Raw genomic sequence first — 27,150 nt, forward strand, 5'->3', positions numbered from 1 at the left:
AGGAGAGTCTATTTAAAGTAACACAATAAGGTTGTACTTTTATGGGAAAAATTTAGTAATAATTCTTGTGACCATGTTCTTTGAGCATGGCACAATTCAACCAAGCATACAAATGTTCTCACTATTGATAAGCCTCAGTAGTTAAAACCACTTCCCAGGAGAATCTATAAATAAAAGGATTCTCTGTTTTCTTATTTGGAAACACCTGACTTGACATAATTTTATTATTATTTTTCCCTAAGAAACTCCACCATGAAGATTCATCTCTTTTTCTTTATTCTGCTCTTTTGGGTCACAATTTTACCAGGTAACATGAAAATGGTTATGGGCTTATTTGCGCTAATGAATTTGAGGGGACATAAGTTGTTTCTTTTTAAAAGTATGGAATAACACAGGGATTATAAAATTTTTATACTAATGCAATGTGGAACTCTGGCTTGGATCCCAGAAGAGAAAAAAAAAATGTTTTTTTAAAGACAGCAGTGGGAAAACTTGTGAAATGTGAGTAAAGTTTGCAGTTTAGTTGATAGTATTATACCAATATTAATTTCTTAGTTTTGATAATGTAAGCATGGTTACATGAGATGTTACCATAATGGGAGTTTCGTCTCTATTACCTTTGCAACTCTTGTATAATTCTAAACTGATTTCAAAATAAAAGTTTAAAACAATTAGATCAATACATTAGTCTCATCGGCTTCATCCTGAAGCTATTTGTTAGAATCTATTTTTACTGGAAAAAAAATGTTCTTTAGCATAATCAACTGGTCAGGGATAGATGGTTCAGGGCTAGAGAAAGATCTATTTACCTTTTGCTTCTTTTTAACCTATACCAGTATTCCAATGAGCAGAAGCCTGTCCTATTATTCTGTTTTCGGTAAAAAACAACAGGCAAATCATGTCTGTTGTTGGCCTTTCTTTCTGTATTTCTGGTCACTACCTTTCTGTCTTTGAGTGTTACAGATGCACATGGATGTTGAGTGTAATAACTTGTACACAAGCTATGTTTTTCATGAGATTTTTTTTCCACCCTCAAAGGCTATCTTTTCACATCAGGTTATGTAACAAGATTCCTCCTGAGTTAATGTGTAAGTATGAATTGCACAGAAATAGAATAATACATTTGGAAAAGGAGATCATTGAGTCTACTATCTTCTTTTTAAAGAGATTAAGATGAAAGGATTAGCTTAAGTCTACCTAATTGGAACTAAAGTTAGGCTCAAATTCTCTACTTCTCAGGAAAATATTCCTTTTTTAGTACCTGACTGATTTCTTTAGGCCCAATAGAAATAATAATAGAGACCGAGGAGAGTAAATTAACTTATTCTTTCATTGTGAATATTATAGAGTCCATCATGGCAATCTAAAAATGTATAAAATGTATACATAATAAACTGGTAAATTATCATTTAAACATTCCAAGTAGATAAAATTCTAAATAGAGATCAAGCATCATTGAAGTAACAAAGAAATACAATTAATTGTTCACCTAACTAAGAGAATAACTTCCTTTCTCTCCATTCAAAAATTCCCTCCATTCAAAAATTCAAAAGGATCTCTGGATTTTTTTTTTCCAGTTCTAGAAAGGGCCAAAAAGAAAATCTATACAGATTTATACAGCTTTTAACATGTGATAAATCTTATTCTTCTTTTAATTTCAACAATAGCTAGCGTGACTAGATCACTATGTCAAGCATTTTTCTGTTTTAGTCACTTATTTTTTTTCTTTGTAACAAATATCAGGTGCTCCCCCTAATAATTAAAGCTATTCGTGCATTTATCAACAAACTGAAAAATCATGTGTCCTGCAGACTTAGAAATCAAAAACCAGTTGGGGATACAATAGCATTGATTACAGCATCAGCGTTATTAACTTTTTGTATATTTTTTCTTGTATTTTCAAAGTCAGGCCATGGTCCTTGTTAATCACACATCAACCAAACTTTTAGAGAAACCATTACTGACAAAAAAAAAAAAAAAAAAAAAATCTCAAAGTTAAAAAAAAAAAAAGTCCAGACACATATTTTTTCCACAAATTTAGAAAAGATGTGGTGGGAAATATAGACATTGTAGAAAATAATAAAGCAATAAGGATGTCGTCTTTCAACTTATAGTTCACCAACCTATGGTGGTTGACTTAAACTGCATAAAATGTCATACGTATGGCTCTTTTAGAGTTCTTCAGTTGTTTATATCTCACCTGCAAAGTCTAAAAGTCCTTATTCAAAATTGAGGCAGAAAACCTCATTCTTTTCCCACTCAGACAGTTACAGATGAAGAAATGTCCAGAAAAAAAGCCATTAAACTCTCTACACAGGGAAATTTCCATTGAAGTAATTTAACTTTCCTCTTCATTTTTAGAGGCTATAAATGCACCAAATGTCTAGAACTGAGGTATTATTTCATTCTCATGTGTTGTTTTACTTCATCTGCTGAACTGAAAAAAAAAATGTGTTATTGGCAATAATCACTTCTCTTTAAATCTGACATGTACTTTGAATACAGAATAGTATAGATTTTTTAAAAGTCTTTTTATGTATTCATTTGAGAGAGAATAAGTGAGAGCATGACCAGGCGGGAGGGTCAGAGGGAGAGGGAGAACCAGACTCCTCACTGATCAGGGGACCCAATGTGGGACTAGATCCTGGGATCCTAGGATCATGACCTGAGCGAAGGCAGACGCCCAACCGACTGAGCCACCAAGGTGCCCCTAGGATAGTATGGTTTTTGTGCCCAAAGAATAGTCATCATTTCCCCCCACTGTTTCCAATGAAGTTAATGATAGCCTAAACAAAATAACAGGTGAGTGAAAATAAAAAGAAATTCTGAGTTGAAAAATATTTTAGGAAATATCTTGCCCATTTCTAGCTTATATTTTAAGTAAAATTTGTATATCGTTTAAAGAATTTCCCTAGCATGTGAATATGTTAATAGATGCAGTCTGAATGATACACCTGAACTGTTTTGTGAGAGCAGTGGAAAGACAACTTACTTCCCTGAAAGTGATCAGAAGAGACTTCAGAGAAAAGACTGTATTTGAACAACGTATCTGAGGCTGAAGACAATATGTTTGGCTTATTGCAGCATCACTAGAACAGTAATTTTAATTACTGAAAATAATATTTTCAATGGGAGGTAACTTTGCCCCCGAGGAGACACTAGGCAATGTCTGGGGAAGCTTTTAGGTTGTCACAACTGGTACTATTGGTACCTAGTGGATAGAAGCCAAGGATGCTACTAAACATTCTTCAATGAACAGGATAGCATCCCACAGCAGAGAATTGTCCAACTCAAAAGGTCAATAGAGTTTAGGGTGAGACACCCCGTGCTAGAGATTGGCTTAGAGCTTAACAGGGAGTATACCTAATAGTGGAATGAGTGGGTGGGGGCTTGCAAAGATGAATGTCCACAATTCAAAGACACAAGCTTGGGGAATACTTATATTTAGAGCTCAAAATGAGAAGAAAGAAGACTATATTTTTAGAAAGGTGAAGTAAGACAAAGAATGAGTAAGAGAAGTGGTAAAGTCAGTTTAGGGTGGAATACCAAACAACAGTGTGACAAGTGTGACAGTCCTCTCGTGTAAAGTGATTATAATTCAGGTTTCTGTCACTGGCAAATCATACATGGATTTGATAACAGTAACTCCTTAGAAGTTATACAATAAATAATGACGTTTAGAAATTAACATTTAATCTGTGCAAAGTAACTATTTTTTTCTGCTGTAAATTGTGTCATATTCTGCATTGCTTCAATTATAGTTAGAAGAGAGGTAATTTTAATAGAAGAGTTAGGTTTTATATCAGCTATTTATACCAATAATATAGATACTGTAGCTCTGAGTCTAGGTATTCATTAGGAAGTATCACCACTCACCACCAACTCTTGGAACTGCAGATGGAATGTTTAGGTAGAAAGGCTTGGTCTTTCAAGGGACTGATTGGAACACCAAACCTAATTAATGGTTGAAATCAATGGCAAAATTTATTTGCTTTCGTACCACGAGTATACAAAAATATTTGAGTCTGCCCTTTGGTCAGCCATTGGCAATATTTAGAATTCTCCTACACCAGTTCCCCTCAATCTCACCACATGAATAAGGTGATTACTTACCAAAAGTGATATGCATTAAGGAAAAAAAAAGCAACTTGAAAATATAGAGCTTCTGAAAACACATGGGCCAGCACATATTGTGAAATGTAAAATTAAAATATATTTGGCTTGGAATGAATCTTACAACCTATCAGACCAACATCTCCTAATTCCCTAAATATCTCCAACTATCATAAATATAAACTTTAGGTGAAAGTCAAGCTACAAGACAAAACATGTAGTTCAGAGCACTGGTAATGTTAGCAGTCTTGTAATGGCCAACAATGGCCTCACCTTCTAGTCATTCCCATCTTTGAAATCAATGCTGTCATCAGACATATGTATATGCTAGATAATTTCTTCGTGGAAGTAAAACCCAAAATACCTAGGGAAGTTGTAGGAATTCAGACAAATTGCTTAATATTGCCTCTCTCCCAACATTTTGGAAAAATAAAATCAAGCTGCAGTACAAATCTCTTGAAGAACCCAAAATGTACAACATTTTGTCTAAATAATGATTGTGAGAGCAGAAAAGGGAGAGCTCAAATGCAATGGGGTAATTGTAGAGACTAAGCCTGAGAGAAGGTCAATTATGAACTCTTTTTAAACTGCTGATTTGGGGAACTATCCCTGAGTTACTCACTCGTAAGGAAGCAAGCTGGCACACCTAACTTAGGTCCAAGACACTTTCTGATTTTCAGGATTTCCCTTGCACCAAGGGATGGTACGTTCACTTAAACTTTGCTCAATGAGATTTTCCCAGTCATTAATTAGAAGGGGGGCATTTTCTTTTGACCTACACAATAATCTTTTACTTCTTGGACTTCCTCCTTTTAAAATATGGGTGTGTCACAGCTAAGTTGCTAATTTCAGTCATTCTTTCCTTCTTACAGCCAAAAAGAAATATCCCCAATATGGTAGCTTGGATTTAAGGAGAGAGTGCAGAAAGGGTAATGGCCGATGTAGAGTTGAGTGCCATGAAAGTGAAATTAGGATTGCTTTCTGCATACGACCTGGAACCCATTGCTGCTTGCAGAAGTAAAGCTTACAGAAGACAAGAAAGAGATACATGCTCCAAGAAGAGAGGACCAGTGTTACTAAGTCTTCCCAGAATATCCTTCAAGGCCTGTGTATCTCAAAGAATTAAATAAAATTTAATATTGAGCCATTCAGAAGTGGTTCTATGTCACACATGTATCTGGTGCCTTCACATTGCATTTTCTCTTGATTTCTTGGTGCCAGAAGTAAGCAGAATTTATTTTATGCAAGTTCCCCAAGAACTCTTCAAAGTTCTATGTGCTTTGTGTGGGTTGACATAAATAAAGTTGTAAGAAACTCTAAGTCAAAGAAATGGGAGAAACATATTTCTGAGATGCAAGCCTCCAATGGAAATGTGCTGTCATTTTATCATTTTCTCTTTTTGCTTTTATTTTTAAGTATAGTTGACATACAATATTATATTATTTTCAGATGTACAATATAGTGATTAGACAATTCTATACATTACAAAGTGCCTACCACAAGTGTAGTTGCCATTTGCTACCTCTCTGGATGTTTTTATTATGACATCTCATTACATCTTCTAAATATAGATATGAGATATAAGGGTCCATGTTCATACTAACCATTATCTATTATGGTGACATACACAGAGAAAGAAAGAATTTTTCTCTATTTAGATAAAGTTTCTGGATACATTTTCATCACAAGGGACTTTACTTTTTTGTTTTATTTTAATAAAAATATGACTTCCCATTATGAAGCAATTACTTGCTAAGCATTACACTGGAGCCTCACATGCATTATCTTTCACATATTTTAATAACTTAAAATAGACTTTGTGCTCTCAATGTGTTCCCTTGCAGTATAAATATCTTCAAAAGTATTTTTACAGTATTTATTTAAACAGAATTTTCCAACCTGAGAACAATTGACAATCTGTTCCAGACAATTTTTTGCTGTGGCAGCTATCATATGCATTGCATCTTTAGCAATAGGATGTTTCTTAGCATCCCTAGCCTTTACCCACCAGATGCCAATACAGCCCTTCCCCTAATTGTGACAATCAAATATGATTGCCTACATTGTCAAAAATCCCCTTTGGAGGGTACCTGGATGGCTCAGTTGGTTAAGCGTCTACCTTTGACTCAGGTCATGATCTCGGGGTCCTGGGATAGAGCACTGGTTGGACTCCCTGCTCAGCAGGGAAAATGCTTCTCCCTCTCCCTCTGCCCCTCCTCCCCACTCATGCTCTCTCTCTCTTTCTCAAATAAATAAATAAAAATCTTTTAAAAAATTAAAAAATATATATCCCCTTTGGAGGCAAAATCACTCCTGATTTAGAACCACTGGCTTATAATTAAGCAACTCATTCTCACAGAAATTTAAAAATTAAAAAATGGAAACAAAAAATCAATAATATTTTCAGGTAACACATTTTCTGTGTATTATGAAAACTATCTATTAGAAATTTTCATATGTTATTATATATGGGATAGAGATGACATACTGGTGGCCCTGGAAAAAAAATTGCCTAACTTTTGAGCAATAAATATATTAACTATGTTGAGAAGAAATGAAATGTTTGACGTTCATCTTACCTAAGATATAAGGAGCTATAAAGTAGAATTGAGAAGCTTAATATACTATTAATATGGAACAAATAAGAACTGAGTTTTTTATTGGCCACCAAGAAGTGGTAGATGATAAGCGGTTTTCTGGAAGATACCCAAGTCATCTCTGCATATGAACTACTCTGTCCTGGTAGACCCTCAATCCTTAGTGCTTGACAGAGAAAACCAAAACCATCTACATTTCTGAGCTGGTCTCTCCTCGTGTGGTCCAGGGTTTATGCAAGCCACCAGCCTTCCTTCAGCCCAAGGAACAAACATGACAAACTTGAAGGAGAATATAAATGTATGGGCATCAACTATGAAATTAATAATCTCCCCTGAAAAATCTAACTGTGTGCTGTATGTGATATTGACTGAACATTCTAGAAGCCTTTTTGATAAAGTTCTGCATCCTATTTCCTTAGAGAGAAAGAGGTGTCACTAATTATTCATATTGACCTCAGAATTTGTTAACAACAACAACAACAAAGTAAAGAAAAAAGGTAAATACTTACATAAGGGAAGATTTCTGGCAATTTTCTTGCTCATGCATTGTAACTTTTATTGGGTTAATTGATTAAAAAGCTAGATAATCTTAAATTATACTGCAGTTTTCCCCTGAGCAACATGTGTTTGAAGTGCATGAATCCATTTATATGTGGATTTTTTTAGATAAATACAGTATTATAAATGTATTTTCCCTTCCTTATGATTTTCTTAATAACATTTTCTTTTCCCTAGCTTACTTTATTGTAAGAATACAGTACATCAGGGTGCCTGGGTGGTTCAGTCGGTTAAGTGTCTGCCTTCGTCTGAGGTCATGATCCCAGAGTCCTGGGATAGAACCCCGCATCAGGCTCCCTACTCCTCTGGTAGCCTGCTTCTCCCTCTCTCTCTGCCTGCCACTCCCCCTGCTTGTGCTCTCTCTCTTTCTCTTTGTGTCAAATAAATAAATAAAATCTTAAAAAAAAAAGAATACAGTATATAATACATTTGGCATACATAATATGTGTTAATTGACTTTATATTATCCATAAGGCTTCTGGTCAACAATAGACTATGTGTAAAGTTTTGGGGGAGGCAGAAGTTTTGTGTGTATTTTCAACTGTGTGGGAAAGTGGAGGGGCCATCAATGCTTTTAAGTCCTGTGTTGTTCAAGGGTAACTGTAGTTAGCTCTAAAGAGCTGAAAGTTTTACATTTTTCTCTCCTTTGGTCCAAAATTGAAATTTCCATGATGCTGTGTATTTTTATTCAATTTTAGTTTTCTATGAGTCAAGATTCACAGTGACTCTGATGAAATAAATTCCATCAGGAGTTGGGTATTTTTGTTGTAGGTTGTAGAAATCCAGTGGCTCAATACACACCTGAATCAGTTAAAGAATTCTGTTGAAATGAGGTCTGTCACCATCAAATTCCAGCATGGGACTAGCAGCAGATGGTATCACACACTGAAACCCACTCCATTTCAGGATTTATTTTACCTCAATGTCCTTGGGCAACAATAAAATCTAATTCCAAATAGTAATTTATTTATTCAGACAACATTTGACTAATGGCTTGCTTCTTCCCAGGTATGATGCTATGGGTTTGGGATATGAAAATAGAAAATTATAGCTCCTGTCTTAAGGAACTGATATTTATTTATTACAAACTGAGTTTTAAGTAACTATCCAATTTGATAGAGTTGAAAAATGAGTAAGACATGGGATCTTCCCCTAAGAAGAGCAACGTCAATTCATAACACTGACAATATATTAGACACTGCTCTCCATACCCCCCCTCTCCTTTATTTACCAATTCAGTAAATACTCCTTGAGAACTGACTATGTGTAGCCATAATGTAATAAGATTGGGACACATCGATAAGCCAAACAGACAATATTTCCTATCTTTATGGAGCTCATATTCTAGAGGTGGAGAAAAATACAAGCAATAAACATAATCAATAAGCAAATTTATGTTGGAAGATGCTAAATCAGAGTTAAGGGATTCAACAATGAAATTTTAAATAGGATTTTTCAGGAGGCCCTTATTGAGAAGGTAACTCTTGAGTAAAAAATTGACACAGGCCAAGAAACATTGCAGGATCTCGCATGAGATTTGTGGGGAATGCCTGTGAAGGGGGCTGGAGAAGAGTGAGTGGGGACAAGAGTCCTGAGTGAATTGATCAGAAAGGAAATGTGTTGGAAGATTACCCAGGGTTTCGTAATGAGAATGAGAAGGGATCTTGCCCTCTATTCTGAGAGAAATCCAGTGGGCTTTAACGAGAGGAAAAATGTGATTTGAATTTCATTAAAAAACAAACAAACAAACCTCTCTGAAATGCTTTCATGAGTTAGGAGATATTAATGTTTTATAAGTAATACATGACGGTAGCTCAGTCCAGGGTGCTAACAATAAAAACAATGAGAAATGGTAGGATTCTGGATATGTTAAAGGTAGGATTAGTCAGATTTCATGAGATTTTTTTTCCTTTAAGCTACTTGCTCATCTGCTTTATTCTATTCTTCACCAAACTTCTTGAAAAACAGCCTAGACTCATAGTCTCCACTTTGTTCATCGATACATTCACCCACCCATCAATTAATTGAAAATCTTCATGCTACTGTGATCAGTATTTTCCTAAAAGCAAACCCAAAGTCCTATTTTTATTCTTCATCTTGTGGACTTCTGCACACTGCTAGAGTTTGTCACTGTTTTGACAATTGTCTGACAATTATTTGATGGTCTCTTAAATGCAGTGGCCTCTAGTACTTTGTACCTGAATCCCTTTTCTTCTTGTTTTATATGCTTTCCTGAGATTATCTTGTTCACTGTAGTGATTGTGCTATCAAGAAATATTGTTCTCAAATCTTCCCAAACCACAAAGCTGCATTTCTTTCTTTTTTTTTCTTTTTTAAGATTTTGTTTATTGATTGATTTGACAGAGAGAGAGAGAGAGACAGCAAGAGAGGAACACAAGCAGGGGGAGTGGTGGAGGGAGAAGCAGGGCTTGCGCTGAGCAGGGAGCCCCATGCGGGGCTCGATCCCAGGACTCTGGGATCATGACCTGAGCCTAAGGCAGACGCTTAACAACCAAGCCACCCAGGCGCCCCCAAAGCTGTATTTATTTCTAGTTATGGAATTTAATTATCTTGCTGGTTTCCAAATTCTTTAATCCTGATATGTCCAAAATAGAGCTCATCTTACTCACAAAGGCTAAAGTCTGCCCCCCCCTTTTTATTCTCTGTTTCATTAATTATTAACATCAACTGCACAGCATCAAGGGCTAAAACATTCATCACTGCTCTACTTTCTGGTACTCTTCCCCAAATGCAAAAGGTACCAAATTGGGCTGCTTCTAATTCATAGATATCTCTCACGCTCACTTTCTCCTCTTTACTTGAAATCCGATTAACTTGATTATCCTGTCATTATCTCTGACTTAGAATGTTCTAACAACATTTACATAGCCTCTCTGCTACAAAATTTTCTCTAATCCCTTCCCTAAAGGGAAGATGGTGCTTAACGTTTCCATAGATTGACCACTCCATTTATGAGAATACTCATCTCCTCAGCTGTAGAGGTCTTTTGCCACCTGAGCCCAGTTTGCTTCCCTGTGTTTTCTGAAGCCCGTGTCCATATCACTTCAGTCGCGCTACACACACATACGGCTTAGAAGTGCTTCCCCTCAGTTCCTAGAAAATATGCTATTGGCTTTTCAAGGTGCAACTAAAAGTCACCTTTTCAGTGAAATGGTTGAACATACACTTGTTTGGCGTCCAATGTAACTAACTTTGAAGCCTGCCCAACCCCTACTATTCCCTCTGAAACCTTGTGCAGAGTTCTTTACTTCAGTTGTTCTTATGAGTGAAATGAGAATGGTTATACCTATTTTATAAGGCTATTAGAGCATTAAATCAGATAATGAATACTACTTGCTTAGTAAAGAACCTGAAACCTAATGAACACTTAATAAAGCATAGCACTTTTATCGGGGAAGATTTTATTTATTTATTTATTTATTTATTTATTTATTTATTTATTATTTATTTATTTGAAAGGGAGAGAGAGAGTGTGTGCACAGGAGCAGGGGGAAAGAGAGAAGCAGACTTCCCTGCTGAGCAAGGAGCCGTACTCGGGGCTGGATCGCAGAACCCTGAGATCATGACCTGAGCCAAAGGCAGACACTTAACCAACTGAGCCACCCAGGCGCCCCTAAAACATACATTTTAATAACCATTGTGGTAGGAGTAATAGTAAAATAGACTTTTCCGGTGTATGGTTCCTTATTTTATGCTTTGAGAACATTTTATTCATATCTCAGGATTGTCTTTACAAGTGAATTGTACCATTTCTACACTCTCATTTTGCAACAAACATTGGTTTACTTTTGGGAGTGATGAGCTTAATTATTTTATTCATTTTTGAATCTACAATCAGCACAGGGTCGAGTACAAATAGTTGCTTACTTAAATGTGTGTGGTATGAATCACAAGAGAAGGTATGCTCTTCAAATAATAGTGAAAGTGAAGAAAAATCAGTAATTTAATAAAGGCCTTTTTAAAAACCTGACACAAATCTATAAACAACTCCTATTAATGACAATAAAACTTGCTATATTAATTTTGGGCTGCAGAACATTTCCATATCTGTTATCTCATTTGATTGCCACACACCCCTCTGAAGCAGACACGATTCAACACAATTTACAGTTGAAGAAATCAGTACAGGGGTTAAGGCATTTGCTCAGTTGACATAACTGATGGAGAGATTGTAATAAAATCCAGAGAGTCTTCCAGTATATAACACCAATTAAATATCGACCTCTGGTACCATACTCTTTCACTCAACCATTTCGTCAGGCATTTACACATTTATTGAGTATGTATGTTTCAGGCATTTTACTACATGCTGAAATAAATCAGCGAACAAGGTAAACAGTGGACCTGACCTAATGTAGCTTTAAGACTAGAGGTTTGTGTTCTCACTATAGCAGGGCATACATGCTAATAACACTGCCTCATTGGGGTCAGTTTTAAGTATAATTCCAGATGGAAGGTAAAAACAAAGCGCCTGAGAATAACCTGATTGTGAAGGCTTATTCATTGTTTTAACATTATAAGAGAAGTTCACATATTTTATCCCATTATAACTTTTAAAACTTTACAAAAACCTCAGTTTCATGAGGAAACTGAAATCCAGTGGACTAAATCATTTGTCCAATGTATCACACCTAATGAACACAGTAGGCATGACTGAAACATCATACGATCTTATTCTGAAAGATCATACCCTTTCAAACATATTATAGAAACTTCCAACTGACCCACGGCTTCTATCCTACCTTGATTTCAATTTGGACCCAGTAAGAGTAGATATCACCCAAAATACTTCCTCCTTCTTTCAACTCAGCCTCTCACAAGTTAACAGGGATGTCATCTCTAGGAGATGGGGAAATATTTGCAAGACATTTCTCCTGGCAAGAGGACTCCCCACCCCCCCCACAAGAGCTTGGGAAAACTAATATTTAACCAACTGCATGGAAGCCCCTGAACGCTAACCACTGGTTTCCCAGCAGAGTTGTCCCTATTCATGTGTATGCAGGACTTGTTACAGATTGCTGTCTGCTATGGAACTACACCATATTTGTAGCACTCACTCTTGCCCAGATTCTCAGAAATCTGCCTAAAATATATATGCTTGTACGTCCTCCAATTAGTGCTTACATATCTCCCTTTTCATGAAAAGTAGTTATCTTGGACCATTTCTCCAGTGATGCGTAAAACGTGCGGAGATATTATAGATAAAAGAGATGTTACGCATCCTTCCTCCAAAAAGTCATTCATTTTTATTTTTCGGGGGCTTATATCAACTAGTTTCAATCACCTCACATAAATATGCACTCATGGATGATATTTGTGTAACATTGTACAGTTTATGACATAACCAGTTCTCACAACACTATGAGGTTGTGTTATTTTCTTTTACAATTTTCACATGACATAGCTGTGACTCTAAAATGATATATTATTAGCAAATGATTATGAGTGATAGAACCCATTTTGTAACACAAGTTTTTTATTTCCAGATCTTGCAGTTCTGTAGATTTTTTTCATGACTTAAAACATTTGTGCTCTTTAAAATAGTAAGTAAAAACAACATTAGCATATTTTAATGTTATAAATCGTCACTATACATCCATATTTTCTCTTTTCTGGATTTAACATTATCTTATAAGTCAACGTGGATTTTGTGGGTTGACAAGATGTTAGTCTCAGGAATGCTGACTAGCTTAAAAAGTACGTATCCCAACAAAAGTTTTAAAAAAGGTAAAACACAGCCATGCATCACATTCTTCTCTACTTTTTATTATATCAAATATGGCTTTGAAATAACTTCAGATTTCTTTTTTTATGCTAATGGAAGTATCTTTGATTAATTAATTAATTTATTTATTTTAAATTATGTTCAGTTAGCCAGCATATAGGACATCGGTAGTTTTTGATGTAGTGTGCAACGATTCATTAGTTGTCACCAAAATGTACCGGTGAGCAGGAATTCTGTCATCATGAATTACCTTCCCATTCCCACAAGACACACATATATTCACATGGCAAAACCCTCCTGACAATCTCTCTCGTTTTATGCTCAACTTCCTTTTCTTTTCTACTGATTTTATTAACAGCAATAAAGTTAGTCCATTTGAAGTCTTCTCTACATTCTCTACATTTGAAGTTTCTGACTAGTTTTCAAGCAAATGTTGGGAGAATACTAGGTCCTCAAACACCAGCCACATGGAAATGAAACACCATTCTGAATTTCATTTAGGTTCTGTGCAGACAATTAGGTTCTATGAGTTAACATCATGTAATTTTAATCTAAATTCAATTCAATTTATTCTCTAAATTTTAATGAAATTATTTTGCTTTATTTTTTCTGACATGTGTAAAATTTAATATTCAAAATATATTTGTGATAGCTATGCTTGTGATATTCTGTCATACAGATAGATGGAATGACTCATCCGAGATAAGTAAATACTATGGTAAAATTTGGGGTGGGGGGAAAAAACCTGACTTCCAAGTCTCTTTTCTAGAGGCATTCGAAACATTAAGAGAAATAAAATCCTAAGTAACCAAAATATTTGCTTGAAGTATGAGAAGTAAGAGAAATAAAATCCTAAGTAACCAAAATATTTGCTTGAAGTATGAACCCAAAGCTATGAATTTAGATCTCAGGATATATTTCTTTGCATTGTCTTAGATGACTCACTAGAAGACTAACATGGGGATCCTCTTTTTACTAAATACTAATGTACAACCAAACTGTATTTCCCGAGCATATCTTATATGGTTTTCTTTCCTCAATAAATTACCTATCAGTAAGTATTTTCATGCTTACTGTATTACAATTATCAGGATATACTGGGTAGGAGATAACAGAGAATCGGAAGAAATCATTACTATCAATATAAGGTTTATATTTATATTATATTTAAAGAGAATACATACATTAAGGACTAAGTTATGTTATTCATTCATTATTACTGTAGACTGGTGAAAGGGACATATATATCCAGTTGCTCTAATACAATAAAAGAAAATTTCAATTAGGAATAAGATCTGGAATGGAAAAGAAAGCATTGAACAAATAATACTGTCAAGAAGTAATTAGACTAAGTTTGCAAAAAAGTGAAAAAACATGAAAATAAAAATTATAGGTTTTTAAAGAACTACGGATGTCTTCTTAATAAAAGCATGGGAGAGTAAATCTGGTCTTAATAAAGTAAGAAAAAAAGATAGGAAGGCGAGAGCCTTCGGGAGCCAGCTAAAGTTTAGTACCGATGTGAACTGTAAGATAAGGACATACACATTTGTGCAAGGAAAATGTTTATTGCTCGGTCACTTTCTGTACCAACTGCTAAATTGTGCCATGAAACTGCGTGACATACCAGACTATCCATCTCCCACACACCTGATATTATAACTAGAACAGATTTTTTGCCTTCCCTCAGTAAGAAGACTCCCAAGTGGAAAATGAGATTGATGACTTTACATGTCTTTCTTGATTGCAGCCAGAAGTAACTTGGAGCCCAAGTATAGATTTCAGAGATGTGAAAGAGTGAAAGGAATATGTAAAACATTTTGTGACGATGATGAATATGATTACGGGTCCTGCATTAAATGGAGAAATCAGTGCTGCGTATAAACTCTGGAAAACGGAAGTACGATTGAGCATCAAAGTCTGGAACAGGGGCTCATCTTATTGACTCAAGGGTGGGTAGAAAGAAAACGCGATGTTTAACAGAAATATTCACTTTTATATCCTCAGTGCCACTGTTTATATAAATAAAAATAATTTAGTTTCTATTCTGTTTATTCATTGCCCACTTTCTTTGTATTTCAGATGGATAAACATATTTATTACGCAAGGAATCAGGCTCTAACTGTGCTTAGAATGTCATTATGGCCATGTTGCCATCCAGACATTCATGCTACTCATTTAAGTTGCTCTGCTTCCTCTCTAAATATATGTGGGGGACTTTATTGCCAGTTTTACTATGAGAATCGTGATTATCTTCATACTTGCTTTTTTTCCACATTAAAGTCTCTCCGAATATTGTTTTAATTCTTTCTTAAAAGGAAATGCATGTTTTCTCTCTTTCAAATGTGAAGCCTTCCAATCTCGGCTCACCTACTGATTTTTTTGTATGCATTTAACCAATTCCTGTAAGAGGACAGTTTGAGATGACACAGTTTAGTAGTTCTCGCAGTAGGGCAATGGAATACTGTTCATGGCACTGCAAAGGGGTAAAAGGTAAGGTCTTAGAGAGAGAGAAAACTCCTTTTACCCATGCAATCATTTATCCAAATAAGATTTCACAAGGAAGCTCAGTAATAGCTGTTCTTGTTCCAGGAATTGAGGATTATGTTCAGCCAGCTCAATCAGCGGCTCCCAAAGAATGTGTCCTATTGAGAAAATCTTTAATTTTGTTGGAGAAGGAGCTGGGAGGCCACGAGCAATGGAGAATCTTAGGGAGGAAAGTTCAGTATGCAGATGAGTGAACCTGACCAACTACTCAGAACACCAATCTCTGAGGTCCACCATGAGATCTAGAAGGATTCGTTTTGTCTAAGAGGCCGATGGGAGAGAGGTTTAGATGTTAGAGAATTTCAGTTTTCAAAAGCAGCTCCCACGACCGTGCAGCTGATACACATGTGGATAACTTGGGAAATGTCAGGGTGAGCCTAGGAAAGATGAAGACACCTGCGTGGTAGCAAACTTGAGGACTCCCCTGGCCACCCTGAAGACCATAGTATTATTTACCTTAGAGATCTTTACTGAGGAGAGCGCGGCTTTGGTATTTCCAAAAATTGCGCCGCTGTGCGGGCCAGGGATGAGAAGGCGGCATTTAGTTTAACAGAAGTTTGTTAGTTACATTACACCCATGTGCTTCAAACTGTTTAGGCTGCTCTACCTGAAATATTTAAGTTCTATTGTGCACGTATATTGGTACATATCAATGCATAATATGACTTCATTTCATTGAGCCACAATGTTTCTGGACTGATACGTTTAGAAAAATAGCATTGTCTTTGTGAAAGTGCAGTATTCTCTCTGACTCCTAGTTCTTTGAAGATACCACTAGCAAAGAATTGAACTTTCCTCATACTTAGCAAGCCCCAGGAGGTAAGAATTCTCTGTTCCTTCATTTTAACAACACATGATATGAGAAAGAATGTCTTTTAATCCTTTTCTGCTAAGAAATTTTTTACTGTGAAGATTTTTGTCTTTTCTTATCGTTTTTTTTTTAAAGCATTCTGTTCTATAAGGTCAGAATTCCATAAGGTAATATAGACACGTTTATACAAATATTTATACTTCCAAACTGTGGAAGTAATTGCTTTGTATCTTGAATTCTAATATTACAGGTGTCAAAGGATCATTAGATTAACTCCATTACTACCACTCAGCAACAATCAGCTGTGTTCTAATCTTGCTGGACACTGTAGCTAGTTGGAAAAATATTTAAATATAATTTTTAGCACCATATACTTATCCATGGTGATAGCTTACACTTAGAAAAAGATCAATTTGCCTGCTCTTTCTCTTTATTATTGCTTTATTGCCAGTGGACTAATTCCTACTGAGAGAAATACTAATTTATTATTCTCTTTTGCATACTTCAGGGATATCATGTCCATTAATGACCTTTCTGAGTATTATTTGTACTCCCTTTCTAATGGTAACTGAAATTGATTCTGTGAATACTGAATGTAATACCTCATAGAACTATTTCTTAATTAGATTTCTTCATCTAAGGGCTATGTCTCCAAATCGGTTGTGTTGTCAAATACGCATTATTTAAGTACTGTACACAAATACAAGCGTTTAAGTAATTTTTTATTTGAATTTTTTACTGTGGTTCATGACCTATACTTGTTAATATGTGTCCTGATATACCATCAACCCCTTGAAAAATCTCAAGTCTATGCTCAATTAATAACTGTTAACATGGGTGTTTCCCAGAGATGTTTTGATTTTTCCTCCCGTCAGCTGATCCTGAATTCTTTTTTTTTTAACCAGTAACAATATGTAACTGATTCAAGTTCCTTTGATGAGGAACTCCTATCTTTTAGTTTTTATTTTACAGTTTACGAATTTGTTGTAAAGAGTCCTTAAGCAAGTTGTTTTTCATTACTTTGGATCTCACTTCCCTAACCTGTAATGTAGGGGGTTTTATTCTCCAAGCATCCTCTTATGTTTAATTACCTATTTATCACTCTGAATTTTTGTTTTTTTTAATGCTGTATTGCAGAGGTTAGCAAACTACAGCCCTTGGGCCAAACAGAGTCCCCCTTGTACGACCTATAAGTAAAGGGTAGTATTTACAAACGACATTGTAATTGATTTGATGATAGGAACTACTAACTTTCAACATTAACTAAGCAAAATGCTATCCCATCCTTCTTATTAGTAGATTATATGCAATCTCATTCTTACTGTCTATTGATTTTTTGTCAGTTAAAATCTACGGAAAATTGTTTTCTCTTTTCTATTTAAGTTCCTACAAAATATCCTTGATTTCGCATATTGGCCAGCAAAACCTCAAATATTTGCCCCTTTACAGAACACATTAGCTGGTCCCCATACAGAAAAGAATTGGTAAAGTTTCCAGGTGCAGAATGTGGTCTGTGGATCATCTGTTTTAGGATTACCTGAGAAGGGGCTAGACATGCTAATTCTGGGGCTTAGAATTACTGAATCAGAAACTCTGGAGATGGGGCCAGGCCATATGTGTTTAACCTGTCGTCAACTTGATCATAATGCACAGAAAATGTGCTAACCATTGCCTAGAAATATTCTTAACTAGTGAATTATGAAGCAAAATCATGATCCTTTAATATTTTAGTTAACTTGGATCAAACTTTTGAAGACCCCTTGGCGTTACTGATAAAATATTGTCCAGTAGGAAAAGAAAGATGCCAAGTAACATATCTTTCTTTGGAGAGGATATGGGCAAAAGGAAAACACAGAGAGAAATTTTAGATAAGGAAATTAGAATTCTGTCTCACATATTTATAGTTTGTCAATAGGTGTTGCTTGACCCAAACTAAGAAAAAGTAAACTTAATCAGTATATGTCATTTTTTTTCCTTTCTCAGTTGTTCTTATTTATTTTTATAAAAGTTTTTTAAAACTTTTATAAAAATATAATCATTGATATGATTATATTTTGGACACAGAATCTGGTATAGTTGTGTTCAAATGGCAGTGCTGATTTTCTTGCTGCTTCAAAGGATGATATAATGGTCAACCAAAGGAATGTGATCAAGATAGCTTTTCCCTTAGCTTTGACGAAACTTCAGACAGATTTCTTCCTGACTAGAGGCCCCTGACCTCACTTTTCTTATTGAATTTACTTTAGAAAACTTGCAATTGTAAATTCTTCCTCTGTTCCTTTGAAATATATGCAAATCTTCTCCCAGCCTCTCCTCAGTATTACCAGAAATGTCTTTCTCAAGGATTTGAGAACCATCCCTTTGAAATATACATTTCAAAGGACATAACACTTCTGTCTCAGTCTCTCCGAGAGGCTAAAAGCCTAACTTCAATGGGTGCCAGTTATCAAATACAGATGGCCTAATCACAGAGGAAAGCATTGGCAAACTCTGGGATAACTTGCTGTGCTCAAGGTAGCCCAGCGACCAACCACCTCCCCCCTTGTCATCACACCAGACCCTAAGAAACTTCCTGCATTTTGTTTCTTTGAAATTGAGTTCCCTTTCTCTCCTCTATTGCAATAGTCTTCAATAAAACCTTCCTTGGCTATTATCTTTGTCTCGTGCAACTTTGTCAAATAAAATGGAAAAAATTGAATTCTGGGTTTGAAGGATTTGCTTAGAAAATATCCTCCCCAATATAGATAGAAGACATTATTTAGAGAAATTTCCTTTTTTTGGTAGAATGCTGTATGTACCATATGAGTTACACATATAGCTGTTGTGAGAGGACAGGGAAGATTATGATACCTTTTCTTAGAGTGGTCAGGCAAGACTTCCGAGAGGAGATGATATTTGAGGGCAAGGAGCACCACATCTGTTTCAATTATCAGGTATCCCTAGAATCTGGCACAGAGATTGACCAAGGGTAAACACTTGATAACTTTTTATGGAATGAGTGAATTGATAGCTGGATGCATACGTAAAGAATGAAGATCCAAAGACCCTATCTCGAGGAGTGCTCATTTCATATTGAAGGGCATAACATGGAAAAGAAGAAGACAGGGAGTTTTCAAATAGTTAGAACTGAAATAAAGTTAGAATTGGGAAAGGTATTTTCAGGAGGACTGGTCGTACATGATGCCACATGATATAGACTATCTTGGAAGGTGTGGTGTTTTGGATAAAGTAAGTATATAGTTATATAAATCATTTTAAAACTCTGCTTACAAAGGAATTAAAATTCAATATGAGAGCATAAATGCTAACATTAAGAAGAAAACTTATGTTTTGGACAATCTTCTAACTGATTTCTTTGCTCGTCTTTGTCAGGCTAGTTGTCCTCTATCACTGACACATAGCTGCAAAACGTTTCCTGAAGAATATTAGAACGGGTTCTTTTTTAGTCATTCTGTATTGTCTCAAATGCTTTATGTCATGTTGCTGATGCTACTGAGCTTCTTTTGCTTTCTAAACTTCCATAAACCATTACGTTATTGGATTTTTGGTATTTATGTTATTAAATTAAATTAGTGGCAATAACTTCTCTATGTCTAGACTGGAAATTTAAGTTTTCATGTGTTTTTAAAATTTTTTTAACATCTTTATTGAAGTATAATTAACATCAAATAAAATGTCTGTGTTTAAATGTTCTCATATGTGAAAAGGCACATGAGTATCATTTCTGTCTCTTTCATTCATATGTAAAATGAGGAGAATGATTCTTTTTTACCTAAGATAGACACCAATTTATTTATTTGTTACAAGTTCTCTAGTGCATGTCCATGCTGTACTTCTGCTTTTGGGGGAATTTCTCCCATCATTCTTGTCTCAGGATTTAATGAGGGGTCAACATTTTCTTACAATTCTTGCTTTTTAACCATGGTAATATTAAAAGTTCAACCTCTGATCACTGTGGTCCAGTTAATTTTCACCTGGGATTAACACCTTCCTCTCTATTCATGCTTCCATTAATAAAGTGAGTTTGCGGCTTCTACCAACAAAATAACTCCGCCCCCAACTCTCTGATAGGCTAGAAGACCAATGTGAAGCCAATATTGAGAGAAATAGATAGGAGAATTACTGGGAAAGATTACTGTGAACGAGTCCCGTTACAGTCTTTCTGAATACAAGTCCCACATTGGACTTTCCTCCTTTGTTTGGTTCAGCTGGTTTTGTCTGAGATCCATTAAAGTCTACATTTATACATTAACACTTAAGCTACTTTGATTTGGCTGTTTGTGACTTTCAAACAAAACCTATAACTCAGAGATTTCATTTAAAGGATGTAGGAGAATCATAAGAAAGGTACATAATAACTGGAAACACTTTTGAGATATTATTATTATTTTCACAATAACTTGAAAAATTGTTGTTCTTTTTTTTAGATTTCTTTGGGTTTCAGTTTTCTCATTTTTAAAATAAGGAAGCAAAAATACATTTTCTATTCAAACTGAAATTGTCATCATTAGTATTTATGAGTCTATTTTAAAAAAATGACATTTACATTTAGAGCAGGTTTAAGTTCACAACAAAATTGAGCAAAAAGTCCAGAAAGTTATCGTGTACCCCCTCACCCCACATGTGCACAGCCTCTTCCATCAGCATCTGCACCAGAGTGGAATGTTCATTATAATCGACAAATCTACAGTGTCGCCTTATTATCAAAGTGCATAGTTTGCATTAGGTCTCACTCTTGGTTTTGTGCATTCTATGAGTTTTGACAAATGTATAATGACATGTATCCACCATTATAGTATCATACAGAATAGTTCTACTACCCTAAAAATCCTTTATACTCTGCCTAGTTATTCGTTTCCTTCCCACTAACCCTTGGCTACAACTAATCCTTTTATTGTCTCCATGCTTTTGTCTTTTTCGGATTTGTGATTCCATTTTAAAAATTACTTCGAAGGAAACATCTACCCTTTTATTTCTAAATTACATAGTTCAGGGATTTGGGAGTCTAGTCTAAAAAGAGTAGCAAGGTAATGGAAAGTATGGATTCTGTGCCCCAAAGAATACAACACCAGCAACTGTGCGACAGAGACACACACACAGACATACACACAAATGCTATAGGGTGATAAACAGCATATACTTTGATCCCTCCACTCCCATAAACACATACATACACAGATGTAAAAACACAAGACTGCCCAGAGTCAGACTTTGTCAAATATGAATTGTTTAAAATGGTAAAGGAAAACCAATATCTTTCTTTCTTCCTGGTGGCAATTCAGTGTCCATGACGCTCAAAAAGTCCTCTTAATTTGTATCTCCATGTTTTCCTTTCCTACACTTACTAATTTTTCCTGCTAATGCCCTGGAGAGGCTGCCTGGTGATCAAAAGTGCTTCACTGCCATAGGAGGCAAAGCATAGGACCCACACCAAGCGTTTTAGTAATTCTCAACCTTTGCCTGCCAAGCTGGGGCTGTTGTCATGCAGGTTGCTTTCACAGAGATCTTCAACATCAGCTATTACCTTGCAGTTTCACTATGGTTCTCTTTGAACTTCTGCTTTCCCACAAAGTCTATTTTTTCAGAGCCATAATGTATATCAGATTTAGGATACTCACTGGCAATTTGGGCCTAAACTGTTTAATACAAGATGCCAATTTTACATCTATAATAAGAAATTATATTCTTGGGCTTATTGACCATTTGTGTTGGCCTGACAAATGCATATTTTCCTTTAGGCAATTTACATGGGAAGCCAAGTTATAAGGAATTTTCCTTATGAGCAAAAAATAAGAACAGTTGGAATTAGAAGAGGGGTTTGAATGTTAAATAGCATCGGAACGAAGGCCTGAGGTTTTCCTATCCCAAATAAGTTTACTACCACCAGGTAGGAGTAATATTCACTTCAACATATTCTTAGGATGCTACTTTCCCTAGAAAAGTTAATTGACAGGTGTAATCAGGTTTTGTCTCCTGTGGTTCTGCTTCATATACACTTTTGCCCCTACGTGGACATGCTTTGATTGACATCTGTTTTAGATGTGTAGTTATATAGAGAGAGTAGGCAAAGTAGTTGGAATATAGGACTTCGTGTCACACTGCCAGGAGTCAGATGATTTTGGAGCTAGCTGAATGTTATTCTTGCTAGTTATGTAACTTTGAGCATGTTACTTAACTTGGCTACATTTTGGTTTTCTTTTCTTTTTTTTTTTTTATTTATTCGACAGAGATAGAGAAAGCCAGCGAGAGAGGGAACACAAGCAGGGGGAGTGGGAGAGGAAGAAGCAGGCTCATAGCGGAAGAGCCTGATGTGGGGCTCGATCCCAGAACTCCAGGATCACGCCCTGAGCCAAAGGCAGACGCTTAACCACTGTGCCACCCAGGTGCCCCTACATTTTGGTTTTCTTATATATATAATGGTGGTAGCAACAACTCATTTTCCAATTTCCAGCGCCAGGAATCACTGAATAAATGTGCATAGAAATCACTCAATACAGGTAAACGACAATACTAATGTTAAATCAGGTTTTAATCTTCTAACTTCTCACTGGAAATAATTTTTGTCTCTTTACTGAGACTGCATATCTTTTATTTAACTCAGGATGTGTGATTTATACAGTTTATATATTGGGGGGGAAAGAGGGATATTGAGATCAGTGTTGAACAGAGGCATTGAGGGTTTATGTCAAATCAGGTTGGGGACAATATGATACTACCTGAGCCGTAAGGATATAAGGGAGCTACGTTGTGAGACAGAGGATAATGGAACAGATGAACCTGGAGAATAGGAAGCCAGGAAAAAGAAACCCCTGAGAGGAGGTATAAGTCCACCATTCTCACTGCCTCTTCTCAAAACCAGCTTTTGCTGAATTTATATCTGACATTTTTTAACTTCGTATTCTTCTTTGGGGTACCTGGGTGGCTCAGTTGGTTAAGCAACTGGCTCTTGATTTCTGCTCAGTCATGATCTCAGGGTCATGGGATCGAGCCCCTTGTTCGGCTCTGTGCTCAGTGGGGAGTCTGCTTGAGAGTCTCTCTCTCTCTCCACCCCTCCCCCCACTTGCACACTTGTTCTTTTTCTAAAATAAATAAATCTTTGAAAAAATATAAATTCTTCTGTTTTTCTTGAGCTATTTTAACTCTTTCTTGAGAATAATAATTTAGACCAGAGTGGAGAAAAACTTTTGATGACTTTTCTCAGGGTGCATGTATATGTGTGTGTCTTGGCAGACAGCCTAGACATGTCGGGTGTTGCATTTGGTTGCCATCAACCGTGATGAGATCAATCAACAGCAGGTATCATATATTCGAGAGCTGAAAGACACCAATTCAAAGGCCAAGTCCCATAATCTTTCAAAGATTGAATGCAAATTATTAAGAGAAGACATTTAGTTTTATTAACAAACAGACTCAGAGAAGAATATTGATTATTATTGCTTTGACCTCTGGTTCATATTAGGTGATAAGAAAATTCCAAAGTTAGGCCCCTTTTCTTATCTTTTTCAGAACTGTTTCCTGTAAATATCCTGGCTTTTAAATAGATTTCCTTTCCACACTCATGTCTGAGACTTCATATCATTGGGCAAAATTATACTTTAAAAAATTAGAAAAAAAAAACACTCAGAGATTTCTGATTCTGGTAACATGGCAGACAGAGAGAGAATTCAGAACCCTTACTGAATAGCCAGAAGCTTTAGACAAAGTGCAACGTAAAATTGTTAATTACCCAATTGTGTTCATCAGAATGAGCTAACTTTACATACTAGATGAAAGAGAAAACCAAAAACTAGGGTGATAAAGGTCAGAGGGGAGGGGTCCCCAACATAGGGTGGAGGTGGGGAAAGGACAACCAACCCAGCAAAGGCCTTGGTGTTCTACAACTAGGTTGTGAGAGACCTGGTCCCAGTTCTACGCAAGGCAGAGAATTGGAAAAACACTGTTTATGATAGTGACATGAAACATTATAGTTGCTACACTGGGGATGTGTAGGAAATTCAGAGTGCATAGATATCCCCTTTGGAGACCTTGAATAATGAGGCACAACATTGGTCAGGAAAGAAGAGTCTAGACTTCAGGTGGAGCAGCAATGGTAGCAATAGAAGTAGCGGGGAGAGGTGACCCCCAACCTGAGAAGATGACGAGTGCGAAATCACTGAAACAGCAATGAGTCTCAGAGCCATGAACAGACAGAAGAGTTGTAAGTAAACTCACAAGGTGGTGAAGATTGGCTAGCCACTTCAAAGGAGAACATATTGGCCATCAAACAGAACACAGAAGCCACAGAAGGACCCTGCGGAGGACAGAGGAGACCTGTGGGCTGATGTCCTAAAGTACAACGTCTGTGACTCACAGACAAGCTGTCCGTGTATCGCCCACAGGGTTTCAATCTCCACAGACAACTATGTCAATCGGGAAGATAGTTTTAAAAAACAAGGGTAATAAAGTTTCTCAATGAAAGCTGGAGATTTGGAGATCAAACACTTGAAACCACTACCCAATAGACTGCCAGGGAATCATTAACTAACTTAATCCTTGAAAAGCACTAAGCTTTGCATGACACATGAAGGTTCTCTTTAGTTTTTCTGAGGTATGTTGAGGAAGTTTTTCAGCTGCAGTCCTGCTCAATAAGGCACAGATTCAATAATTTTCTACGATTCAGTAAACTAAACCAGGAGCCACACAGGTGAACTAGGAATATGGTGTCTCTCCTCCCCAAAACTAGAGAGCTTCATATATATAATCTCATTCTTAAAGAAACTGCACCTGCCATAAGAATTATTTCTAACATTTTCCTTCTTTTTGGCACACATTCCTGCAAGGAAGAGTAACATATTTATTGGGATTTTTCCTTGAAGCCTTTTGAAGGGCATTCTTGAAGTTTGATCCAGGTTACCATTTATGAATCAAGTAAATACAGTAATAGGGCTGATAAAGAATCCAGGATTAATTCAGCAGGACAGGGCTAAACTTGTGACTAAGAACATTAAGATTGGAAGCTTTGGGGAGCTAGCCCAAAGATTATGGTCAAAACAGTAATCCTTGAGCACCTTGGTGGCTCAGTCCATTGGGCGTCTGCATTCAGCTCAGGTCATGATCTCAGGGTCCAGGGATTGAGCCCAGCAGCAGGGAGTCTGCTTCTTCCTTCTGCCTGCTCCCCACTCCCCACGCTCGTGCTCTCTCTCTCTCTCTCAGATAAATAAAATCTTTAAAGAAATAAAAATAAAAGTAAAAAAAAAAACCAGTAATCTTTTAATATCTTTAACTCTTACCTGAAATAGAAACCTAAATTTAAATTACTGTTTTATTTTCACTGGTAATGTCTCTTCTCTACTACCTATTCTTCTTAAAGGTTTTCCTTCGCATCTTACAAGGAGAAAAGCTGAAGTTTTCTTCCCCTCTGAACTGTACTCACGCTCTTGACTGAAGGAGAGAGACTAACTGGAGAATTCCATTTTCCTAAAAACTGTGTAACCAAAATTCATGTATATATTCCTGCTCCTGTTTCAACTTCCACGGCAACTAAAACATCCATGGATGATGGATGAAAGAATAATTGCCATTGTACTAGTGTGCCTCCACTCTGTGGTTATCACCACACCCTGGGGAGCTCTCTTCCAGGAAGACCGTGTGAGACAGGACCAGCAGCACAACCCTACAGAGGAAGTGTCTGCTCAGACATGTACACGAGGGTCTCTGTACTCCATGGGCACCGCAGATCGAGATAATTCATACCATGAGAGAGCTTGTAAGTAATGGAACGTCTCTCACCTGTCCCATACCTACTGACATAGAACCTACTTTTCAACAAGAATCTAGATTATTCACATGCACATTCGAGTTCAAGAAATACTATCTTAACACATCGGAGCTGCATCCATTTACCAGTCAATCTCTATGTTATTCCCTTCCTCTCTCTTCCTCTTTTTTCTTCTCTCTCTCTTTCCTCTCACACATTTATTCTCATCTCTCAACTAACCTGCAATTTTTCCCAGGGTGGGCGGGAGGAGGGAGCTTCTGTTTGTTTTGTTTTGTTTTTGTCCCAGGGTGTTAGAAGGCAACATAGTTGGGGGATATCAATGTCCCCCAAAGTGCACATGTATCATGAGATAAAAGGAAAACGTTCTGCTCTAAACTCCCACATGGCTCCATATGACATATTGTCGGATTGTACCTTAAGAAAGTACAGGGAGTCCAACCCAAGGTGACCGGAAACAAGGAGGACAGGGCAGACTTATCAATGATCAGTGATCTGGCAATGGGTTGAAATGTCAGGCACAGGCTCTGCTTATCTGTGGTCAGATCTGAGAGGTAGGAGTTTAGGCAGGTTCCCAGAGAGGAAAACTGAGCAAAGCCATGAGAGGAATAAAGTACAAGGAGAACAATGGATGGGCAGCTAACAGAGACCCTTTAAGCCATGTTCTTGTCCTCACAGATCACTAAAGTTGTCTCCAAAGTTACCTCCTTCCCTGTCCCTCTTCCTGTTCCCTTCTAAACAGTACCACTAGAGCCAAAGTGAACTTATAAACTCTTAAATGGCTTCCATCAAACCTAATGAAATCCGTCACTTCACTGTGGCCTAAAAATCTGGATGAGACCAGTCCCCTCCCACTCCCTGACCACTCCCCCGCCCCCGACCACTCATGCCATCGCTCACTGAGCATCAGCTCCCTGCCCTGTAGTTTATTCCTCGCATACATGATGCTGTCGGGAATATCTAACTTTGCATCTATGTAAGGGACACACTTTGTGGGCCACCCCTGTCTCAGGACAGGAGAATTCAT

General features: G+C 36.7%; 2 protein-coding genes across 2 annotated transcripts; both read left to right on the plus strand.

Annotated features, from left to right (window-relative positions):
• The first annotated feature begins 252 nt into the window (after nucleotides 1–252).
• LOC123797367 (beta-defensin 110) lies at nucleotides 253–5,134 on the plus strand. The gene is made up of 2 exons (XM_045805197.1): nucleotides 253–307; nucleotides 4,986–5,134. Exons 1-2 carry the CDS (start codon nucleotides 253–255, stop codon nucleotides 5,132–5,134), a joined length of 204 nt encoding a protein of 67 aa, XP_045661153.1.
• Nucleotides 5,135–14,742: 9,608 nt separating this feature from the next.
• On the plus strand, nucleotides 14,743–14,895 carry LOC123797046 (beta-defensin 110-like). Its single transcript, XM_045804731.1, has one exon. It carries the CDS (start codon nucleotides 14,743–14,745, stop codon nucleotides 14,893–14,895), a length of 153 nt encoding a protein of 50 aa, XP_045660687.1.
• The last annotated feature ends 12,255 nt before the right edge of the window (nucleotides 14,896–27,150 follow it).

This window comes from Ursus americanus, chromosome 29 (genome assembly GCF_024610735.1).
Source record: "Ursus americanus isolate L20-20 chromosome 29, mUrsAme1.1.p, whole genome shotgun sequence".
In the NCBI taxonomy this organism is placed as follows: Eukaryota; Metazoa; Chordata; class Mammalia; order Carnivora; family Ursidae; genus Ursus; species Ursus americanus.

Excerpts from the sequence above, each read along its gene's own strand:
- LOC123797046 (XM_045804731.1), top strand. The coding sequence starts at position 14,743 with ATGTCTTTCTTGATTGCAGCCAGAAGTAACTTGGAGCCCAAGTATAGA.
- LOC123797367 (XM_045805197.1), top strand. The coding sequence starts at position 253 with ATGAAGATTCATCTCTTTTTCTTTATTCTGCTCTTTTGGGTCACAATT. Across the intron at positions 308-4,985 it reads TTGGGTCACAATTTTACCAG|CCAAAAAGAAATATCCCCAA; the intron begins GTAACATGAAAA and ends TCCTTCTTACAG.